This window comes from Macadamia integrifolia, chromosome 14 (assembly GCF_013358625.1).
Source record: "Macadamia integrifolia cultivar HAES 741 chromosome 14, SCU_Mint_v3, whole genome shotgun sequence".
Classification (NCBI taxonomy): Eukaryota; Viridiplantae; Streptophyta; class Magnoliopsida; order Proteales; family Proteaceae; genus Macadamia; species Macadamia integrifolia.
Window position 1 is genome coordinate 2,790,327 of NC_056570.1, and position 22,231 is coordinate 2,812,557.

The 22,231-nt window shown below is 38.1% G+C and overlaps 1 protein-coding gene and 2 non-coding genes across 3 annotated transcripts; all 3 read right to left on the reverse strand.

Moving 5' to 3' along the window:
* Positions 1-4,482: 4,482 nt before the first annotated feature.
* Positions 4,483-4,589, reverse strand: LOC122062284. Its single transcript, XR_006134903.1, has one exon. It is a non-coding gene; the product is annotated as a small nucleolar RNA R71 (small nucleolar RNA).
* A 7,904-nt stretch (positions 4,590-12,493) lies between these two features.
* LOC122062103 (protein PHYLLO, chloroplastic-like) lies at positions 12,494-14,583 on the reverse strand. Its single transcript, XM_042625757.1, has 3 exons — positions 14,265-14,583; positions 13,954-14,163; positions 12,494-13,222 (listed from the first exon to the last, which is right to left on the reverse strand). The coding sequence occupies exons 1-3, from the start codon at positions 14,427-14,429 to the stop codon at positions 12,941-12,943; spliced, it is 657 nt and encodes a 218-aa protein (XP_042481691.1). The 5' UTR covers positions 14,430-14,583; the 3' UTR covers positions 12,494-12,940.
* Positions 14,584-18,060: 3,477 nt separating this feature from the next.
* On the reverse strand, positions 18,061-18,216 carry LOC122062255. Its single transcript, XR_006134877.1, has one exon. It is a non-coding gene; the product is annotated as a 5.8S ribosomal RNA (ribosomal RNA).
* Between the last annotated feature and the right edge of the window lie 4,015 nt (positions 18,217-22,231).

Here is a 22,231-nt window from a genome sequence, read left to right on the forward strand (position 1 = left end):
GAAGAAGAGACTTCCTTCGATTGAGTTGCTACTCCCTAAAGCTCATGCTATCTTTGAGGGCAAAATCTGAATACTCCATGAAATTAATGACCTTGATCCAGGTGGCGGCTAGCTTACGGGGGGCTAAATTCATAAACAAAAAAATAGGGCATGGAATGAATAAATCAGATTGATCCCAATTGATTTCCAATCAAATTCACCCAGTTTTTAAACCTTGCTTACTGTGGTCACCGAATCACTTGTATGGGAAAAGATTGGGTATGCCATCAGTATACCACAAGATAGCACCCATTGTATTTATCTCTCTCTTTCCCTTTTCAAAATATCCCCATGAGTTTCTTGTATGATACCCCATCACGTGCCCCATTGATATTGTCTGTTAACTTACCATATACATACTACATACCTATCCCTCCATACAATTGTATTGAGGAAATTACATTCCCCTCCCCTGATCTTTGGCTTAATATCATGTTCCCCCCACATACTTTCATATATATATCAATAACCTCCCCTGTAGTTTGAAGATTATAACTAACGTACCCTTTCTGTTAGATTTACCTATTAAGTGACACTTAAGTTGCTAATTCTCTTACCAAATTACCCTTTCATACGAATGAAGGGTAAATTGACCTAAAACCACTAAAGAAGAGGGAGGGAGGATTTAGGGATTGGGTTTTCTCCTTCGTCGCTCGCTGATCTCTGCAACCCTCATCGATGCTCAGTGGTCCTCGCTGGTCACTCCTCGGCTTTCGGTCGTCATCATATTGGTTATGATATTCGTCGTCTCTCGATGCTTGTCTCTCTGTGAGAGCTTTGCTCTGCCCTTTGGCCTGGAATCGATTCTACTCGACCCACTCATTGACATAAGAAAGGGAATCGATATGAACTCTGAAAAGTTTGACCCATTCGTGGTACTGGACTGACCAGTTCGCGTCAGAGATCATCTTCCACAATCGTATTTTGGGATACCAGTGTCGGACCCTTGACCCCAACTCTGCCTTTGCGTTTTACCTTCCTTTCTAACTTATTATCTCATCTTCATTAACAAAGCATGAAAGAATCTTAGATGACGATAAAAACGATGTTATCTTGTGGTGGATGACGATGGTAATGAAAAAAATTCACACATATGGTAATGGAAATTAAGTAAACATCACATGAGGTAAGGGGAGAATGACGAAGAGGTCGAAGAAGAAGCCCTTATTGGCCTTTAGGTATCGGAATGCTATAGAACAACCCGGAGCAGTGGCAATGACGGTGGAGGAGCGGTGGTCTTCTATATCTCCATCATCATCTTCTCCGGGGATGTTATTGTAACACTGGGAAGGAGAGGAGTGACAAAGCTTAGCCATTTTGAATTGAAGCCACATGTTCCAGACGTGTAAAGCGTCAGTCATGCAGCAAAGAGCAGTGACGGTAATGGTGAACCATCCATCAACAAAGAGACACATGCAGGTGTCGCTTATAGAGAGTGCATAGAAGAAGAGTGGGTCAACTAAGAGCCCTACTGCGCAGACCAGGAGGAAGACTTGGTTCCACTCTTGAACCCACTTGGCTCATGGGTTCAATACCTCTACCCAATAACCATCTTCCTCCACTCTCAGCCCTCCTCATCCTGCAACTACCAGGCCTGCATGCGGCCAACATCAACATGTCTTTACACCCATAAGAACCGCTCTCCTCTTCTTCGTCTTCTTTCTCCTCTTCTTCATTTTCCACATCAGATGTATGTGAGGTTTCATCGTTGCTTTCTGATGAGCACATTTATGTGTGAAATCTAGGGTAGTAAAACATGCATTTTACATATTTAGAATGGATCTACCTTGGGTTTTACTCTCTTTTTGTAGGTTTTATATTTTCAAGGCCTTAAGGACTATCGGGCACTATATCTCTAATTTTACACGTAAAGAGGTCCTATTTCTTTTCATGGTTGCAAAGAGGATAAAATTATGAGCAAGATGGACGTGTTCAATTAAAAGTACGCATTCGTTTGGTTACTCGTACAAGTGATTATTCTTTTCAGGTCAGAAAAAGAATAATGGATCAGAACTGAACCGAGATGCAAAACCAGCCCGTTTGCAATTGTCTCAAAGGTACAAAGAATACTCCAAATGCCAACAAGGATCAATGGACCATATCCTTAAGTGATTGAAGATTCATTTTTGGTAACAACAACTACCTAGTGTAGTTGGTGAGCTATGATGTGCAAAATTCCCTTGCTCATCAAGAGGTCTCAAGTTCGAATCTCATGGTTGTTTTTTTTATAGAATTTTGTTAAATATTTTATGTTTTTCACTCACTTAAAGCACTAAGGGCATGGAGGGGATTTTCACATCAAATTAGAAGCAAGGAAAATCGTGGAAGGGAAAAAAAATGAAAGAAAAAAAAAGGGAGAAATAAATATTGTCCAAATCTTCTCTCTCCTCCACATCATCACCAAAATATTATCCAAATCAGACAAATCAAGAAGAAAATCGTCCCTTGGAGGGAGAAAAAGAAGAGAAAAAAAAGGAAAGAAAATAAGCAAAAAATTTGTAGGAAATTTATCCAAGTTTATTTCTCTCTTCTCTCTCCTCCAGCTTAGCATTTTTAGACTCAAAAGATCTTACTATCAATTGTGGGTTTCTCTCTTTTAGGAAAGATAAATTTGTTACCCTACCTCCTCATTCCCTATAAATACAACTCATGTAAGAGGAAGAGAGACAATTCATTATTCTTCTAGTTTTTTTTTTAGTTGCTCTCTCTCTCTCCCTCTCTCACTCTTTAGTTTTAGTTCTTCTCTATTTTCACTTTAATCACTTTTGTAATAGTTTTTTATGTCAATTAATGCAAGCACTCTTTTATTTTTATTCAGCCCTTTTATGTTTATGATTTATGCAATTAAGTTGTAATTTTTTAAGTTATAGTTCTAGGCTTAGATCAAGGTGACAAGATCACGAGCCGTGGAGCAATCTTTTTTCAAGTTCAAGCATTGATTCAAGTAAGTAGGCTCCTTCAGTAGTCTTCTCTCCCCCCTCTCATTCCCTCTTCTGACTACCCTTTCTTTCTTAATTTAGGATTTTTATTCAGTCATTACATTATTGCTATCCCTTTCCCCCAAGGTTCATGGCTAGTGTATGTGTTGGCTTTGCCCCTCCTAGCCATAAGACCATCAATTTATTACTTTTATTTTAATTGTCTCCTTTTCCCTAAAGCCAAGTAGAGTAACCCTTGTAAGAGTGACTCTCTGGTCAAGTAGGGAAGCTCATATTATGATGCATCCCTCGGGCTAAGTAGAGAAACCTACTTGTGAGTCTCTCTCTAGCTTTATCCCATTTCTTTTACTTTATTTTATTTCAGCATTTTTTTCCTTTATTTATTTATTTTTTTTAATTGCGTGGGTTGTTTATTTTCAGTTATTTATTTATTTAATTTTAATTGCGTGGCTTGCGTGGCTTGCGTCTTTAAATTCTTAGATGACGAATGGTTAGGACGTTATTTTTAGGACGGTAATTAGAATTAGATCACAACCATTAATCGGTTCACTTTCGCATTATTAAAAGAAATAAAAAAAATAAAGTGGCTACTCTCCCTGTGTTCGACCTGTAGCTACACTGATCTGTATGCTTACGGTTACATTTTAAATCTCAAACAAGTTTTTGGCGCCGTTGCCGGGAAGACAGTTCTATGTTATTTTTCACTTTCTTTTGGTAAATCGGAGTGCTTTGTTTGCTTTGTTTTATATTTTTCCTTTTCTTTTATTGAATTCCTGAGAAGAACAACTTGCAATAATAGTTGTATCAGTGGAGGTCGCCATGCCTCACAGTATGATAAAGACAGGTTTCGCCCTGTAGCAGTACCTCAGGAATTGACCTGAGCAACCCCGGATCCCTGCCGGTAAGCTCCCAAAAAGCAAAAAAAAAAATAATAAATAAATAAAAATAAATAAAAAAAAAATTTGCTATCCATTCTTTTGTGCTTGTCTTACTTTAGTTGTGGGTAGTTTTCTGTTGCATGAGTGTTAAGTGGGTACGTAATACTAAGAATCGGTTAGAAAGAAGAGATCCAACAAGTAGTGACCCTATACGTTTGCTCTCTTTAAAACCCTTCAATATGGGAGACCAACAGCAAAACCCTTCACCTAAATCTCTGAAAGATAGGTTCTACCCTGATAGAACAGCCCAACCTTCCTGCATAGTTCTACCACAAGCCCAGGGCAATAATTTTGAACTCAAATCTCAATACATCACTATGTTGCCCCACTTCCATGGGTTGACCTCTGAGGATGCATACCAATTTCTAAGGGAATTTGAAGAGGTATGTGTTCTAATTAAGATCCAACAGCTTTCTGATGATGCTGTTAAGCTTAGGTTTATCACTTTTGCATTGAGAGACTAAGCTAAGAAGTGGTTGTATGGGTTACCCAGAAATTCCATAACCTCATGAAAATAGTTCACAGTTGTCTTCCTTAAGAAGTTTTTCCCAACTCACAAGACCAATAAGCTTAGAAGTGATATCCTTCAATTTAGGCAAAAGCCTAGTGAGTCATTTTTCAAACTTATGGAGAGATTCAAGAATCTACTCCAAGAATGCCCTCACCATGGCCTAGACCTATGGCATTTATGTCAAATAATTTATGAGGGTATTGATTACCCAACTAAACAAATGATAGTCTATGTGCCCTGAAGGATTCACATCCTTTATAGATGAATGAAAGGCATGGGAATTCTTACTTGACTTAGCTGACAAAACCTGTGAGTGAGAATCCACCCAAGAGAGTGAAAGAACCATAGGAGGAAAATGATATTTTGTGGATGGGATGGTAGCGAAGGAAGCCCATTTGGATAGCCTAATCAAGAGGATTGAGGCTATTGTTCCCAGAGAGCCATCATCAGTTAATTTGGTTAAGATTTGTGCTTGGTGCCAGTCCCCTGGACATGTCATAGAAGAATGCCCCAACACCTCTGGAGGCACTTCTAATGATAGTGTTAATGTCTTATACCAGAATAATCCATATAGTAATACCTACAATCCAGGATGGAGAAATCACCCAAATTTCTCTTGGAATCAGGGCAACCAAGTAGGGCCTTCCAATTTCCATAATCAAGGTCAACCTGGACTCCAAAGGCCTCCCTTTGCACAACAATATTTTTTCCAAAATACTTTTCCTATGTCTAATGCAGGACCTCAGGCTAGTTTTCCTAGGGCCCCTCTCCAATCATCTTATCAACAACCCCCTGGGTTTACCAACATTGAAGAGGCAAGTAGAATAAGTAACTTAGAAAAAAATATGGCCCTCCTCATGACAAGGCATCAAAATCTTATAAGAAAACTTACCCAAGTTATCTCAATTATACGTGAGAGGGAGAAGGGAACTTTACCCAGTCAACCAGAGCCTAACCCTAGGCATCATCAGTCTGTTAGTTCACAAACATTAACTAATGCACCACTGAATATAGTACAAGGTCAGACCCAACAAGGGCCCTCTAACCAATGTAATGTTGTTTATACCCTTAGGAGTGGTAGAGAGTACCAACAGAGCGTTCCTAAATCTTCCTCATCTATTACTCCTGTTAACTCTCCTTCAGTTGAGGATACAAGTGTGCCTCTTGTTCCAGGTTCGTCTGATGAACCTAAAGATTTTTCTAAAACTAAAGATGATTGATTGAGGAAACCAAAAATGATTCTTCTGAACAGGGGTAAATCCGTAACAGTTCTTATGTTCATCCTGTCCCATTTCCTAATCGTTTATTAAACAAAAGGAAGATTGCTTCCATGGACAAAATTTTAGAAGTCTTCAAAAAGGTAGAAGTGAATATCCCTCTTTTGGATGCCATATCTCAAATCCCCGCCTATGCAAAGGTACTGAAAGATTTGTGTACTCACAAACGTATCACTAGTGTGCGCAAAAAGACGTTCTTGGCAGGTAATATTAGTTCCATAATTACTCAGCCTATAACAGCAAAGTATAAGGATCCAGGGAGCCCTACCATAGCTTGTGTCATAGAAAACACCTACATTGAGCATGCCTTACTTGACCTAAGCGCAAGTGTAAATCTTTTACCTTACCATGTGTACAAGCAACTTGGATTGGGAGAATTGAAAACCACTGGAACTACTATTCAGTTGGCAGATAGGTCTGTTAAAATTCCTAAAGAGATGATTGAGGATGTCTTACTAAAGGTGGGGGAATTTATTTTCCCTGTTGATTTCATTGTATTAGATACTAAACCCTTCTCAACCAAGGATGAGATCCCAATAATTCTAGGAAGACCATTCTTAATTATTAGTAATGCATTAATCAATTGCCGGAATGGTTTCCTAAGATTATCTATTGGTAACCAAACTGTTGAGTTTAACATGTTTAGGATTGGCAAGCAACCACATATGGAAGAAGAGATCAATTTGCTTGAGGATTTTCTGTATTTTTCTGATGATTTAGTTACCAACTTTGATATTGATTTTGATTCAGAATTCTAAGAGTGTATGGATGAGTTGGATGATGACAGTGAAAATTTCTTTTCTGAAGTCTTGAGTCTTCACACACTTGTGGAGCCCTTAGGACCCCTTTCCAATTCCATTCCCAAACCTTCCATAGTTGAGCCCCTAAGCTAGATCTTAAGGAGTTGCCATCTAATTTGAGATATGCTTTCCTAGGGCCTGACCAGACTCTTCCTGTAATAATTTCTTCAAATTTGACTTCTAACCAGGAAGAGGAGTTACTTAAAGTGTTAAAAGATAATAAGGAAGCACTAGGTTGGACCATGGCTGATATCAAAGGTATAAGCCCTTCCATTGTGCAACATCATATACATCTTATGGAGGATTCCAAACCATCCACGGAACCCTAAAGAAGAGCTAACCCAGTGATGATGGAAGCTATTAAGAAAGAGATCCTAAAGTGCTTGGATCATGGAATAATTTATCCTATTTCTGACAGCCAATGGGTAAGCCCAGTTCACGTAGTGCCTAAGAAGTCTGGTATGACTGTAGTTCCTAATGCCAACAATGAGTTGATCCCTACCCGTGTCCAAACAGGATGGCGTGTGTGCATTGATTACAGGAAGTTAAATGCGGCAACCTGGAATGACCACTTCCCATTGCCATTCATTGATCAGATGTTAGAGAGGTTAGCTGGACATGAATACTATTGTTTTCTTGATGGATATTCTGGCTATAATCAAATCCCAATTGCTTTAGAGGACCAACATAAGACCACTTTTACATGCCCATATGGAACATTTGCTTACAGGCGTATGCCCTTTGGGCTTTGCAATGCCCCTGCTACGTTCCAACGATGCATGATGAGCATTTTTTCTGACATGGTCGAAAAATTCTTAGAAGTATTTATGGATGACTTTTCAATTCATGGAAATTCCTATTCTGAATGTCTTCATCATCTTTCCCTAGTTTTGAAAAGGTGCATATCTAAGAATTTGGTTTTGAATTGGGAGAAATGTCATTTTATGGTTAAATCTGGTATTGTTTTAGGCCATGTAATATCCAAGGAGGGAATTAAGGTAGATAGAGCCAAAGTGGATTTAATTGATAATTTACCACCTCCTCAATCTGTTAAGGATGTTCGGTCGTTTCTAGGGCATGCAGGCTTCTACAGAAGGTTTATTAAGAACTTTAGTCAGTTAGCCCGACCTCTCACCTCATTATTTGTCAAAGATCAGACTTTTGAGTTTTCCAAAGAGTGCCTTGAATCCTTCAAGCAACTTAAGAAGGAGTTGACCAATGCACCCATTGTTCAACCACCTGTTTGGACTGAACCTTTTGAACTGATGTGTGTGATGCTTCGGATTTTGCCATAGGAGGAGTTTTGGGTCAAAGGATTAATAAGTTGCCCACTGTCATTTACTATGCTAGTAGGACCTTAAATGATGCACAACTCAATTATACAACCACTGAAAAAGAATTTTTAGCTGTTGTGTTTGCATTAGAAAAGTTTCGGTCTTACTTAGTTGGTTCACATGTGGTGGTGTATACTGATCATTCTGCCCTCAGATACCTAGTTTAGAAAAAGGATGCCAAAGCCCGTCTCATTAGGTGGGTTTACTTTTGCAAGGGTTTGATTTAGAAATTAGGGAAAAGAAAGGAGTTGAAAACCTAGTTGCAGACCATTTATCCCGGCTTCCCAGTTCCTTGACTGTTGATTCTCCAGTCAACGAGAACTTTCCAGATGAACAATTATCTGCAATGTCCAGTGAACCATGGTTTGCTGACATTGTCAACTTCTTAATTTCAAGTGTAACTCCGGATCACTGGTCCACCCAAGATAAGTATAGGTTTCATTCCCAAGTAAAGCACTTTTTCTGGGATGATCCTTATTTGTTTAAGATATGTCCGGATCAGATTATCCGACGATGTGTTCCTGATCATGAGCAACATTCCATTCTCTCTTTTTGTCATGATCATGCCTGTGGTGGACACTTTGGACCTAAGAAGACTGCCGCAAAGGTTCTCCAATGCGGATTTTATTGGCCCACTCTTTTTAGAGATGCTTTTGATTTTTGCAAAGCTTGCCCTGCCTGCCAGTCTTTTGGCCGTATCAATAAAAGGAACATGATGCCCCTCAACCCTATTTTGGTAGTTGAGATCTTTGATGTATGGGGCATCGATTTTATGGGACCATTCCCTAATTCCTTTGGGAATTTGTACATACTTTTGGCCGTTGATTATATTTCTAAATGGATAGAGGTCATACCTTGTAAAACTAATGACCACAAAGTGGTGGTCCAGTTTCTCAAAGAGAACATTTTTTCCCGCTTTGGTGCACCACGTGCAATAATTAGTGATAGGGGTACTCATTTTTGTAATCGGCCTTTTGAGGCCCTAATGAAAAAATATGGGATCACCCATAAGTTATCTACCCCTTATCACCTCCAAACTAGTGGCCAAGTGGAGGTGTCTAATAGGCAGATCAAACAAATCTTGGAGAAAACTGTTAATCCCAACCGTAAGGATTGGTCCCTTAGGCTCATTGATGCCTTGTGGGCCCATCGGACTGCATTCAAGACCGACCTTGGTCAGTCTCCCTACCGTTTGTTGTATGGAAAAGCTTGTCACTTACCAGTTGAGTTGGAGCATAAGGCCTTTTGGGCCATTAAGAAGCTTAACTTTGATTTGTCTGATGCGGGAATTCATCGTAGGCTCCAACTATCTGAGTTGAAGGAACTTAGGAATGAAGCATATGAAAGTTCTAGAATTTACAAGGAAAAGACTAAAGCTTTCCATGATAAACACATTCTGCGTAAATCTTTTGCAATTGGTGATAAGGTCTTATTGTACAACTCTCGATTGCATCTTTTTCCTGGTAAGCTTAGATCCCGATGGGATGGCCCATTTATTGTTCATAATGTATATCCCCATGGGTCTGTGAAGATTTTGAATCCAGGAACAGGGGTAATTTCTAAGGTTAATGGTCAGCGTTTGAAACCGTTCCTCGAGTTTCCCACTACTAGTAGTGAAGAGGTCATGGATCTCCATGAACCTCTTTACACTGATGACTAACTGTTATTCAGGTATGACCCCCTTGCATTGTCTTTGCTTTTAATTTTTTCCATGCATTGAGGACATTGCATGACTTAAGTGTGGGGGAGGGAAACCAGTTTTTATTTATTTATTTATTATTATTATTATTTTTTCACTTTGTTCTGTTTGTTTTTCTTTTTATTTTTTTGAGCTTGCTAAGGATGAAGTCCTACTTTGGCTTTTGGCTAATGATCATACCATTCGGTTGCTTGATGTATGAAAATAAAATTTTTGATTAAGGTACCCATTTTGAACGTATAAAACCCTGTTGAGAAGAAAGAAACAAGCATGTGTCTTGAGATGGGACTTTCTTTTGAAAAATAAGAGACCCCTGTTTTATGGTGATGGACCATATGTAAGTCTGTGGGTTCCTTGTACTTTTGATTTGGAGTTGAGACATTCTTTTTAATTTGGCATGGGTTGACAAATGCACAATTTTAAATGAATTGAGAAATGTGGTATAAAGAAGAATAAGAGTTGATTCCTTTGGAACTAGACAGGGCATTGCGCCTCAGGAAGCGTGGTGTCTTGATCGAAATTCCTTGGGAGGAAACTTCTGAAGTAACTCTAGCATCACTGCCTTTGTGGACATATGCAAAAAGCGAAGCTACATAGTAACTTGGGTGTCTGGTGTTTGCTCCACCATGTCATTCAGGCCAAAAGTAGTTGAGTAGAATAGAGTTTATTAAGCAGAAAAAAAAAGAGAAAAAAAATGTGCAAATGTCATTATTGCTTGGTAACATGTTTGGTCAAAAACACTCCAACGCTTTAGTCATTGGTTCCCTATTTCTTCACAAGTGGTTTTGCCTTAAGATAAGGATGTTTTGGAAGAGATGAGGTGAGTTCCAAATTAAGAAATATGCTAGTGCATGGAATTGATAAAGGGTAATAAAAGTTCAAGTGTGGGGGTCCCTTGTAAGAGAAATTATCTTTGCTCCGGATCGGTATGAGCTTTACCTTTAGCCAAAGTTGGGATTTGTTTATTCTGAATTTTGGGTGTATATTCACTGCAAACACCCACGAGACACAACTCGTCCACTAGGGGTGACCTAGGGGTTTAAAGGCTTGTTGCACATGCTAAGTGCAACCGTGATTCCTACGAAAGTGAGTTAGGTTTTTTTTATCTTTATTCTTTTTCTTTTTGTTTTGCTCGAGGACTAGCAAAGTCTAAGTGTGGGGGAATTCTGATGAGCACATTTATGTGTGAAATCTAGCGTAGTAAAACATGCATTTTATATATTTAGAATGGAGCTACCTTGGGTTTTACTCTCTTTTTGCAGGTTTTATATTTTCAAGGCCTTAAGGACTATTGGGCGCTATATCTTCAATTTTACACGTAAAGAGGTCCAATTTCTTTCCATGGTTGCGAAGAGGACGAAATTCTGAACAAGATGGACGTGTTCAATTAAAAGTACACATTCGTTTGGTCACCCGTACAAATGATTATTCTTTTCGGACCAGAAAAAAAATAATGGATCAGAACTGAACCGAGATGCAGAACCAGCCCGTTTGCAATTGTCCCAGAGGTACAAGGAATACTCCAAATGCCAACAAGGATCGATGGACCACATCCTTAAGTGATTAAAGATTTGTTTTTGGTAACAACAACTACCTAGCGTAGTTGGTGAGCTATGGTGTACAAAATTCCCTTGCTCACCAAAAGGTCTCAAGTTCGAATCTCATGGTTGTTTTTTTTTAGAAGATTTTGTTGAAGATTTCCTGCTTTTCACTCACTTAAAGCACTAAGGGCATGGAGGGGATTTCCACATCAAGTTAGAAGCAAGCAAAATCGTGGAAGCAAGAAGAGAAGAAAAAAAAGGAAAGAGAAAAAAAAGGGAGAACCAAAGATTGTCCAAATCTTCTCTCTCCTCCACATCATCACCAAAGATTGTCCAAATCACACAAAGGAAGAAAAAAAAATCGTCCCTAGGAGAGAGAAAAAAAGAAGAAAAATAAATTAGAAAAAAAAAGGAAAGAAAATAAGCAAAAAATTTTAGGAAATTTTTCAAAATTTATTTCTCTCTTCTCTCTCCTCCATCTTAGCACTTTTGGACTCAAAAGATCTCACAATCAATTGTGGGTTTCTCTCTTTTAGGAAAGAGAAAATTGTTACCCTACCTCTCCATTCCTTATAAATACAACTCATGTAAGAGGAGGAGACACAATTCATTCTTCTTCTAGTTTTTTTTAGTTGCTCTCTCTTTAGTTCTAGTTCTTCTCTATTTTTGCTTTAATCACTTTTGTAATAGTTTTTTTATGTCAATTAATGCAAGCACTCTTTTATTTTTATTCAGCCTTTTTATGTTTATGATTTATGCAATTGAGTTGTAATTTTTTAAGTTATAGTTCTAGGCTTAGATCTAGGTGACAATATCACGAGCCGTGGAGCAATTTTTTTTCAAGTTCAAGCATTGATTCAAGTAAGTAGGCTCCTTCAGTAGTCTTCTCTCCCCCCTCTCATTCCCTTTTCTGACTACCATTTCTTTCTTAATTTAGGATTTTTATTTTCAGTCATTACATTATTGCTATCCCTTTCCCCCAAGGTTCATGGCTAGTGTATGTGTTGGCTTTGCCCCTCCTAGCCATAGAACCATCAATTTATTGCTTTTATTTTAATTGTCTCCCTTTCCCTAAAGCCAAGTAGAGTAACCCTTGTAAGAGTGACTCTCTGGTCAAGTAGGGAAGCTCATATTATGATGCATCCCTCGGGCTAAGTAGAGAAACCTACTTGTGAGTCTCTCTCTAGCTTTATCCTTTTTTTTTTACTTTTTTTTTATTTCAGTATTTTTTTTCCTTTATTTATTATTATTTTTTTAATTACGTGGGTTGTTTATTTTCAGTTATTTATTTATTTAATTTTAATTGCGTGGCTTGCGTCTTTAAATTCTTAGATGACGAATGGTTAGGACGTTATTTTAGATACATATGTTTAGGACGGTAATTAGAATTAAATCACAACCATTAATCGGTTCACTTTCACATTATTAAAAGAAAGAAAAAAATAAAGTGGTTGCTCTCCCTGTGTTTGACCCGTAGCTACACTGATCCATACGCTTGCGGTTACATTTTAAATTTCAAACACACACCATCATTAAAGCTCGTTTTATGCAATCAGGAGGCAAAGTTGCATAAATCCACCGCATAATATGAGCTCAGTGAGCCAGCAGTGCTCCTAATGCAACAATTAGAAAATGGTGCACCCAGTGCTTAAGGCCCCGTCACTGCAGGCCCTAGGGAGGGTTGTAATGTACACAGCCTTACCCCCTTTTCGCGGAGAAGCTGTTTCCTGACTCAAACCTGCAATCACTAGGCAGCAATGCAGCAACCTTACTCTAATGCAACAATTAAACATCATATATTCATCTGATATATAAAGCATGATATGGGTAGCATCACATTGAAAGGATAATGAACTAGATCATCAGCTTCGTCCAATTTTTAAGACAATAAACATAAAGAAGACGAGTGGGAAAAAAATTGGAGGTAACCTTTTTATTGAACCCAATGCCTTTGGGGTAAGACAAGGCCCTGTGAAGTAAACTGCACTCCCAATTCCAGAAATTCCATGTCCTTCCAAAGGAAGCAAATTGCAGGATGGATCTTTGAGCTCTCTTTTAGAAAGATAAAATTGAGGAAATGCTCCCAAAGACCGAGGTTGAGAGCATAACCAATTCAATGCCTTTGTAGTTGCAGGCACTGCAACCTGAATTCATGCAACAGAATATATAATGAGGACTACAGCACCATCAGAAAGCGAGTAGTATTCAAAGTCACTTAAAATGATCAGTGTTTTCTCAACTCTTCATGCAATATTTTCTTAAGCGAGAAGAATCAATTCTTTTCAAATGGAAAATGACTTGTGAGTATCTTCTAGGTTATTCCAAAGAACATGAGCAACAAGCAATTTCAAGGAATCATAAATAGCTCTGAAGTACGAATAGAAAAATGTCCATGTCATATCGTAAATCAACTAATCAATTTCAAATAACAGAGATCAAGCTTGAACGTTAAAAGAAATATTCCCTCTGGACCAAAGAATCCAACAATATAATATCGAATACTTAAAATGTAGCCATAAAGATGGGGAAGTCTATTCAAAATGGGACAAGTGAAACTAGTCCTGCAGAAACCGATGCTGGAAGGGAGGAAACATTGGATTGGAATCTTTTAACACACTGGTTATTGTCTATTGTTTTAATCGTCAAGGGGAAGAGTAAAATCCAATGATTGTTGATTATGAACTTACAGTAATAACTAATTAATACTCTGCTTGACGTCCAAATTTTCTACGTCACTGAGCTTTAGAAAATGATGCAACTAACAACTACCTTCCTACCGAGAAATCTAGTTCCCCGGAACAATGCTAGTTAATAATATAAAATTTACAGACAGTTTGAATTTACAAAAATGCAAATCAGAATGAATTTTATATACTTGCAATCTCAGTATGCCGTTTGCAGAGCAAATTGGATTCGATTTCAACTTCTCGACGACATGTTTAATCTCAAGGACGCCATGTTCGAGAGTCAGAGCTGGAGGCAGAGTGCGCGTCTGGAAAAACTCCAATGGCAAGTCCGTATCTTCGACACCTGAAAATCCGCCAGAAACCAATTCCGGAGTGTCGGAATCCTTCTTTGCGATGACCTAAAGAATTTTGGAGGGGAAACAGACACAGAGAGAGATAAGGTTCTCGAATGGAAAACGATCATAACAGAGAATGAAGAACAAATGAATAATTTAAAAACCTCCAGATTAAGTTTCTGATGGAAATGCAGAAGACGGAAACTTCGGAGAGATTGATTGCTGAGAAATCTGAGTTTCGGAGACACTATCTGGCGTGGAAGAGAACGAGGAAGACAGACGGAAGGGAGTAACGCATGGTTCTGGAAAACGTCACCCTTTATCAACATCTTGCATCGAAGAGCCCACGCGAGAGAAGCAGTTCTGCAAACGAGCGAGAGGAACGAAATGGTGGTGACTTTTGGTGTGTAGTTTGAACCGAAACGGATAATGGAGACTGGAGATAGAGTGACAGCTATATCACTATTGAAGTCTTTAAGACACGTCCGTTAACGGATCATTTGCTCTATTATTGTTTTGGATTATCCTTGCCGACAATCAATCTAAGAAAATTGCATAGGAGAGGTTTCCCGAGTTCTATTTTATTTATTTTCTTTACCCACGATTAGGGGGAATCTTTCTTTGGGGAAACCTTCAGCCACTTCCTTAACGTCCATCGAAATAAGGTCGTTTGAAAATGTTGATGCTGTTTCTGTTTCAAAAAACAATAGAAACATAAATTTTTGTTTTTAAAAATAGAAACGAAATTGAAAGTGTTTGATAAATCATATTTTTGAAAATCGATAGCAACCAACGAAATAATGATCATGAGTTGTTTCAGGAATTACTTGGGTCGTTTCTTGAACCATAAATTGGTAGAAATTTCAATTTCTATTTCTGAAAACAAGTTAAACGAAACAATTTTATTAGACGTTTTTTGTTCTATAGAAATGGCAGAAACACGTTTCTTGAAACGTTATCAAACGGGCCTTAGAATCATCTAATTTGGGGATTTTTTTTTTAATACATGTCTAATATGGGCTATTAAAATAAAAGGCAAGGGTTGTCTAAGCCTACCACCCCACAAATTTTTTATTGGGAAAAAAACCATAAAAGGCAGTGTAGCTTTTACATTCTGACATAATGGGGGTAAAATGACCATCCAACCCCTCATGAAAGGCATAAATTCCACCCTAGTTGATGCTTCTACAAATGATTCCATTAATCAATGTATTGGTGTAGGAGCTACACTACCTTTTACAGAACCCTTTCCCTTTTATCAATTTTTTTTTTTTATCTTTAAAATAAAATAAATAACTCTTGTCTCTAAGTGGAAACTTTTCCCTAAGATGAAAGCACATGTGTTTGTACGTGGTACGAATACACATGTTGAAAAGTTGCATATGGTAGATTCTAAAAAAAAAAGCTACATATGTATGTTTGTATCTTGTAATAAAATATAGACATCAACTTATTATGTTCCCTATACCTTTCAACGGGGGAGTACACATGGGTATACACCAGAAAGCACACAAGGGCAAGGAGTCATTTCTCAAGACCCTATGAGAGGCTGTAGAGAATAGAATAAATTAGCATCATTTTCCTCTAAAATATGTAATAGGTAATAGTTGTTTCAATAGGCGAGCCTATGATGTAATGGTTAAGTTGCACTTGTAACACCCCGGGCTTCAAGGCTTTAAAATACGTTATGCCATGTTAAGGAGGCGAGAGGTTATTAATTAGCCCAGTAATCTCTCCCTGGGCGATGTGGGACTAAAGTTTATAGACCCTTACCGATCTCCCAAACCTTGTGGTACTTGCCATATTCTTGAGTCATCACACTTCCCCCCTTTTGGCACAGCATCTCTGTTGTAGCCCCACACACTGTCGGGGTCGGTTCTGATACCATTTGTAATGCCCTGGCCTCATTAACCTTGCACAATATTATCTTCTTTGGCCCGTTGGCCTCAAGGCTTTAAAATGTGTTGTGCCATGTTAAGGAGGATAGAGATTATTAACTAGTCCAGGAATCTCTCCCAATGCGATGTAGGACTAAAGTTTGCACACCCTCACCAATCTTCCAAACCTTTGGTACTTGCCATGTTCTTTGTGGAGACACCTCACTGATCTCCCAAGCGGGTATGGTACTTTTTGTATTCTTAGGTCATCACATTTCTTCCCTTTCAGCACCGCATTCTCATTGTGGGCCCACATGCTGTTGGGGTATGCTCTGATACTATTTGTAACGCCCCTGCCCCATGGCCTCAAGGTTTTAAAACGCGTTGTGCCTTGTTAAGGAAGCTAGAGATTATTAACTAGCCCAGTAATCTCTCCCTAGGCGATGTAGGACTAAAATTTGTAGACCTTCACCGATCTCTGAAACCTCCTAGTATTTGTTGTATTCTTGGTGGGGACACCTCACCGATCTCCCAGGCGGATCTGATACTTTTCATATTCTTGGGTCGTCACACTTCCCCCCTTTCGGCACAGCATCCCCACTGTGGCCCCACACTCTGTCGAGATCGCCTTTGATACCATTTGTAACACCTCGGCCCCATTAATCTTGCACAATATTATCCTCTTTGGTCCATGGGCCTCAAAGTTTTAAAACGTGTTGTGCCATGTTAAGGAAGCTAGAGGTTATTAACTAGTCTAGGAATCTCTCCCTAGGCGATATGGGACTCAAGTTTACACACCCTCACAGATCTTCCAAATCCCTGGTACTTACCGTATTCTTGGTGGGGACACCTCACAGATCTCCCAGGCGGGTCTGGTACTTGTAGTATTATTGGGTTGTCATAGCACTATTGCAAGATGTTGGTCATACATTTGAGACTTGGAAACAATCTTTTCTCCTTAGTGGGAGTAAGACTATGATGAGGGGTAAAAATACTGCCCCCTTGAGTCATCTTTTTGTCAAGTCGGCCACCTAGGACATCCCTGGGAAATCCGACCCCTTAGGTCATCCCTTGACCAAGCCGACCATCACCATCCAGGTCATCCTTGGGAAACCCAACCTCTTGGGTGATCCCTTGGCAAGCCGACCCCTCGGATCATCCCTTGGCCGAGCCGACCATCCAAGGACCATCTAGGTCATCCCTTGGATGAATTGACCCCTCGAGTCATCCCTTGGCTGAGACAACCTCTCAAATCGCTTATCTACATAACCGACCTATCAGAACACTTCCTCGAGGAATGGGATCCGATTCCAGTGATTGAGGAGTCACTCGTTGCCAATTAAGCAAATCTTATCGCCAACTCAACAAATCTTATTGCTTGGAAATTTCCTAACAAATAAGATAACACTTTTGGAGATTTCCTAACAAATAAGATAACACTTACTTAATGGGACTCTTCCAAGAGATAACTTAACACGAATGAACTATTTGCCAAAATAGGACCCACAACAATTTATAGTTGAAATAACCTCTAAGTTATATTTATGCCATGTAATGCACGTATTAAGGTTGAAGCTGCTAACTATAGATGTCCAATAAACTCACAACTCTGATCACACAAATCTCCTATTCCTGTTAATCACTAACAATTAAGCTTTGCACTGAACCATGCCTTCATCCATCACTTTAGCTTCTATTTTAAGATTCCACAAAATTTTGAGTTGTTCTTTTTTTTTTCAATTCTCAATATTAATTTTGGCCCTTGATATATATATATAGAGAGAGAGAGAGAGAGGTTTTATATCCAAAATTGGGTAGCTTGCAAAATTTAGCTAAGTTGATAAGCCAAAACGACTTACAATAGAATATGCCCACTATTTTCTTTTATCTTTCCTCTACGGAAGCTTAAGATACTAGTCAGATCCCTCTTAGCATTATAGATAAAAATTATTCTTATGGGATCCAACTATTGTTGGAATTTTTTTTTCTTTATAAGCCTGCTTATCACTTAACTTTGTATTTTTTTTTCTAACAATGGGTATCCAGGCCTTCGGCCTGACTAATCCTACGGGCCTTTGATGCATGACATCCAGGCAGACATGCCCTCAGCTCGACAGCCTAGGATGCAACTTACGTTCAAAAACTTGATGGTTCACAAGATTCTGTAATTCACACCAAGTATCACATTTCGCTACGTTATTCATCGATGCGAAAGTCAAGATATCCGTTGCTGAGAACTTGCCACTTAGCTTTGTCAAGTTCACACAATAGTTGAATTCAACGATCTAGTCCTTCTTTTGACCCATGTTAGTTAAATTTATGGAAATTGCAATTGTTTTAATTCTTTTGCGGATTAAGCGGTTGTTATTTGGCAGACATATTTCATAGGACCCTCCTTGTCCACTTTATCATAATGAGTTAGAATCAGTTTTCATGCTTTATCCCATTTCAATTTTGTTAGTTGTTGTTTATTTATTTATTTATTATTATTATTATTATCTTCAAGAATCAACACGAAGACATCCAAAATGATAATATATTAATTTTAATTCTTGTCTTTCCTGAATACCTCATCTACTTATCTAGATTCAATTGATGCTATTACTTAGTGGTTGACCTTCTTTAGAAAATTTGAAAAGCTCACTATCGTGTTGACTTTGACTATTATAATATCATGTTTACTATAAATGCATTCCATTATTCAGTTGAAGAGAATGAGCCTTAATAGGGAAAGGGCTAAGTATCATATTGATCTTGCCTTTATCTTCTGTACCTCTGGCTCCTTCTTTAAATTAATATATCATTTTTACTGACAGTGTATGGAAAGCTAACGCGTATTTTGGTAGTAAAGGTGTTATTATAAAAGACAACAAATAAGGGTAATTTTATAATAGCAAAAGGTATGTACAACATGGGATTTCCTGCTGCAGCCATGAAGGTAATGATAGTTTAAACGGAAATCCCTGATGCTTTGTTGATGGCTAGAAGTTTACAATTTTAACAGCTAATTATATACTCAGATTTAGGCATTATTAGCTTTATAAATAAGTCTTCAACTTAGAAAGGTTGTGCTTCTCGTGCTATAACAAGGGGATATTCTTTTACGTTTTTTTTATTTTCGTATAGGGGAGATATTCTTTTACTTGGGACTTATTTTGTTGAGGTTTCATTCATGTATGTTCCTTGTTTGCCCAATGGTGAAAATCATTTGTTGGCTAAGGGCAATTTCATTTTGAAACTATAAAAAAATGTGGTTATCTTCCTTGTAAATTGTGACCATTTTTGGGGCAGAAACTTTTATTCTCATTCCTCTTTATAATAGTTCTTTAAAAAAAAAAAAAAAAATCTGAATTTGAAATGGAAGTCTAAACAGCAACCCACCATGTAGGAAAATAAGCTCCGTGAGAATAATCAATTATTTAAAAATTTGTTATTTTTCTCTCCCACCTTTTGATTCATAAGTCATGTATGTAGACAATTGTGCCTTTTTGACTATTGGATAAGGATGGCATTGGAGAAATATAATTTCACGTCTCTTTCTCTTTCCCTATTCAAAAATTGAAGGATCATATATAAATATTGTTGTGCATAGAAAAAAATAGTTACATATTTTACTTATGTAACCCCATGATCCTATTAATCTTGCATAATATTGTTCTCTTTGGCCCATGGATCTCAATGGTTACATATTTTACTTGTGTAACCCCCTGATCCCATTAACTTTATACAATATTGTTCTCTTTGACCTATGAGCCTCAATGGTTATCAACTAGCTTAATAACCTTCTCGTATGTGATATGTGACTAAAGTTTGCACACCCTTATCAATTTCCTAAATCTTCTTGTGCTTGTCATATTCTTGGTGCATTACACCAATCTCTTTGGTGGATTTGATACACTTGTCGTATTTTTGGGTATCATATTCTTCCCCTCTTTGGGCATAACGTTCAGTTGTGGTCACACACAATATTGGGGTTTGCTCTGATACCACCTGTAAAGGTTCGACCTCATTAACGTTGGCATAATATTGTTCTATTTGGCCCATGGACCTCAAAACTTTAAAACGCATTGTGTTATGTTAAGGATGCTAGATGTTATCAGTTAGGCCAACAACCTCCCTTTAGGCGATGTGAGATTAAAGTTTGAACGCCCTCATCAATCTCTCAAACCCCCTGAACTTACCATATTCTTAGTGGAAATATCACACCGATCATCCAAGCGAGTCTGATACACTTGTCATAATCACTTGTCATAATCTTAGGTGTATCAATTTGACCATGAAAGATAGCAACTTCCTTTGAATTTTCCCAATATAATACCAATACTCATTCTCCATTATGAGTTATTCTTAGATTCAAACCTGATTAACCCTCACCCCACAACCCCTAGATCAAAATCCTCTGCTACGTCTGACTTTAGCAGAGGCTAGTGGAGGGTCGGTTCGATGCCAACACGTGGCCTTGTCCACGTGTATGGTGGATTGAAGTGAAGCGGTCTGAAAACTGGTTTCTTTAACGACCCGGTTTAAGGAAACCGACCAAAACCACTCAAAACGTATCCTCCAAAACCCCATCCCCAAAACCTCTCTCTTATATCTTCTTCTTCTTCTGCTTGAGGGTTTGACGAGAAGAGAGAACATCCATTCGTCTGAAGCATAGCGAAGCATAGCAGGTCCTCTGCTTCATCTCTCTCACTCAATCGATCGATCGTCTCTTCATACCTTCTTCTCTAGATTTCTTTTGAAGTCTCTTCATCCTTTCTTCTCCAGATATGCAAGGTTTGTGCTTCTTTTTCATATGGTAAATATGGTTGTAACCTAGTTTGTGCTTTTATGTTTTTTTTTTTTTGGTATACAGATGATCCAACTCCCACCCCCCCTTTAAAGAAAAGAAAAATGTATGAGTTCGGTTGAAGGTTAGAGATTTAATGTTCTCACTTCTTTTAGTCCAGAAAAAAATGTATGAGTTCGGTCGATGGTTGGAGCTTTGCTTTCCCTGGTCACTGTGGATGTTTGTGTGTTTACCAGAATACTCTTCATATTCTTGTTCAGTAAAAGTGGTTGTAGAATTTAATTTATTTTCTTTTTTGTTGGATCTCAACATTTGGCTCTGGATTGTGGTAAATCCAATTTTTTGGAAAAAACAATGTTCTATGATGGTGTTATCTGCCCATCACTTAGCTAGGAAAGCTAATCTGGACAAATTATGTAGTGATGAATTGTGTTTCTCCTTTCTAGTAGTTAATTGAAGTTTTTCTATTTCTTCACCCAAATGACATCTCTATGGTCGATATCTATCTGGGTCTGTTCTCTTGGACCTCTCCTTATTCTTTTATGCCCTTTTATGTTTTCCTGTTGTTCTCATGTGGGCTGTTTATGTGGTCTTATATATCTTCTCTTATTCAAGAATATGCTTTTTCAAATAATAAAACATCCATTGCTAGATTAATCTTCTTCATAGAATCTATGTTGCCCAATGTAAGCTATATTATGTTTTTGGCCATTTTTAGTGGATTCCCCGCAGAGGATTTCGATCTGTAGGCTATATTATGTTATTGGCTATAATTGATCTAAAATTTTCAAATTGTAGGTGAATCTTTAGCTCAAATTGGAAGAGCTCCTAGGCATTACCCAGGGTCTGATGGATAGAATCAATCAAGATTTTTTAATGTTAAGTATTTCATGATGTAGCTATAATCCAGATTTAGTCATAGTTGGGTGGTGTTTAATTTGTCTTTCTAATTTACAGTTTATTATGATTGATATGGACAATGGTGGTGTAGGGTCATCACGAGAATCTGAGTTGCAAGGAATGCGTGCAAACACCTGGTTACTTGGCTCTCACAGGGAACAAAAGAAAATTGGCCTTGGAATATCTTTAATCTATTTTGGGAAAGAGCAATCTTCTTACCCCTGCTGGTAGAAACATCTTAATAAAGTATGTCCTTAGCTCAATCCCAATCTATCTCATGACATGTTTTCTTTTTGCAAAACTAGTGTATAAACAATTGGATTGAATTAATGCTAATCTTTTGGAAAGCGAATCAAAAACTTAGGAAAGCAGCTTCAATTAATATTTGGATTGGTAATGGCCACTCCAATTAATATTTGGATTTCAGCTTGGCTGCCCAAACTTGAGGGCTTTGGAGTTCCTCCTTTAGTGAAACACTCATCCCTTTTATCACAAGGTTGAAGACCTCATGATTTGATTCCATCATTGCACAACCTCTCAGTCTCACATGAAGTCACTGATGGAA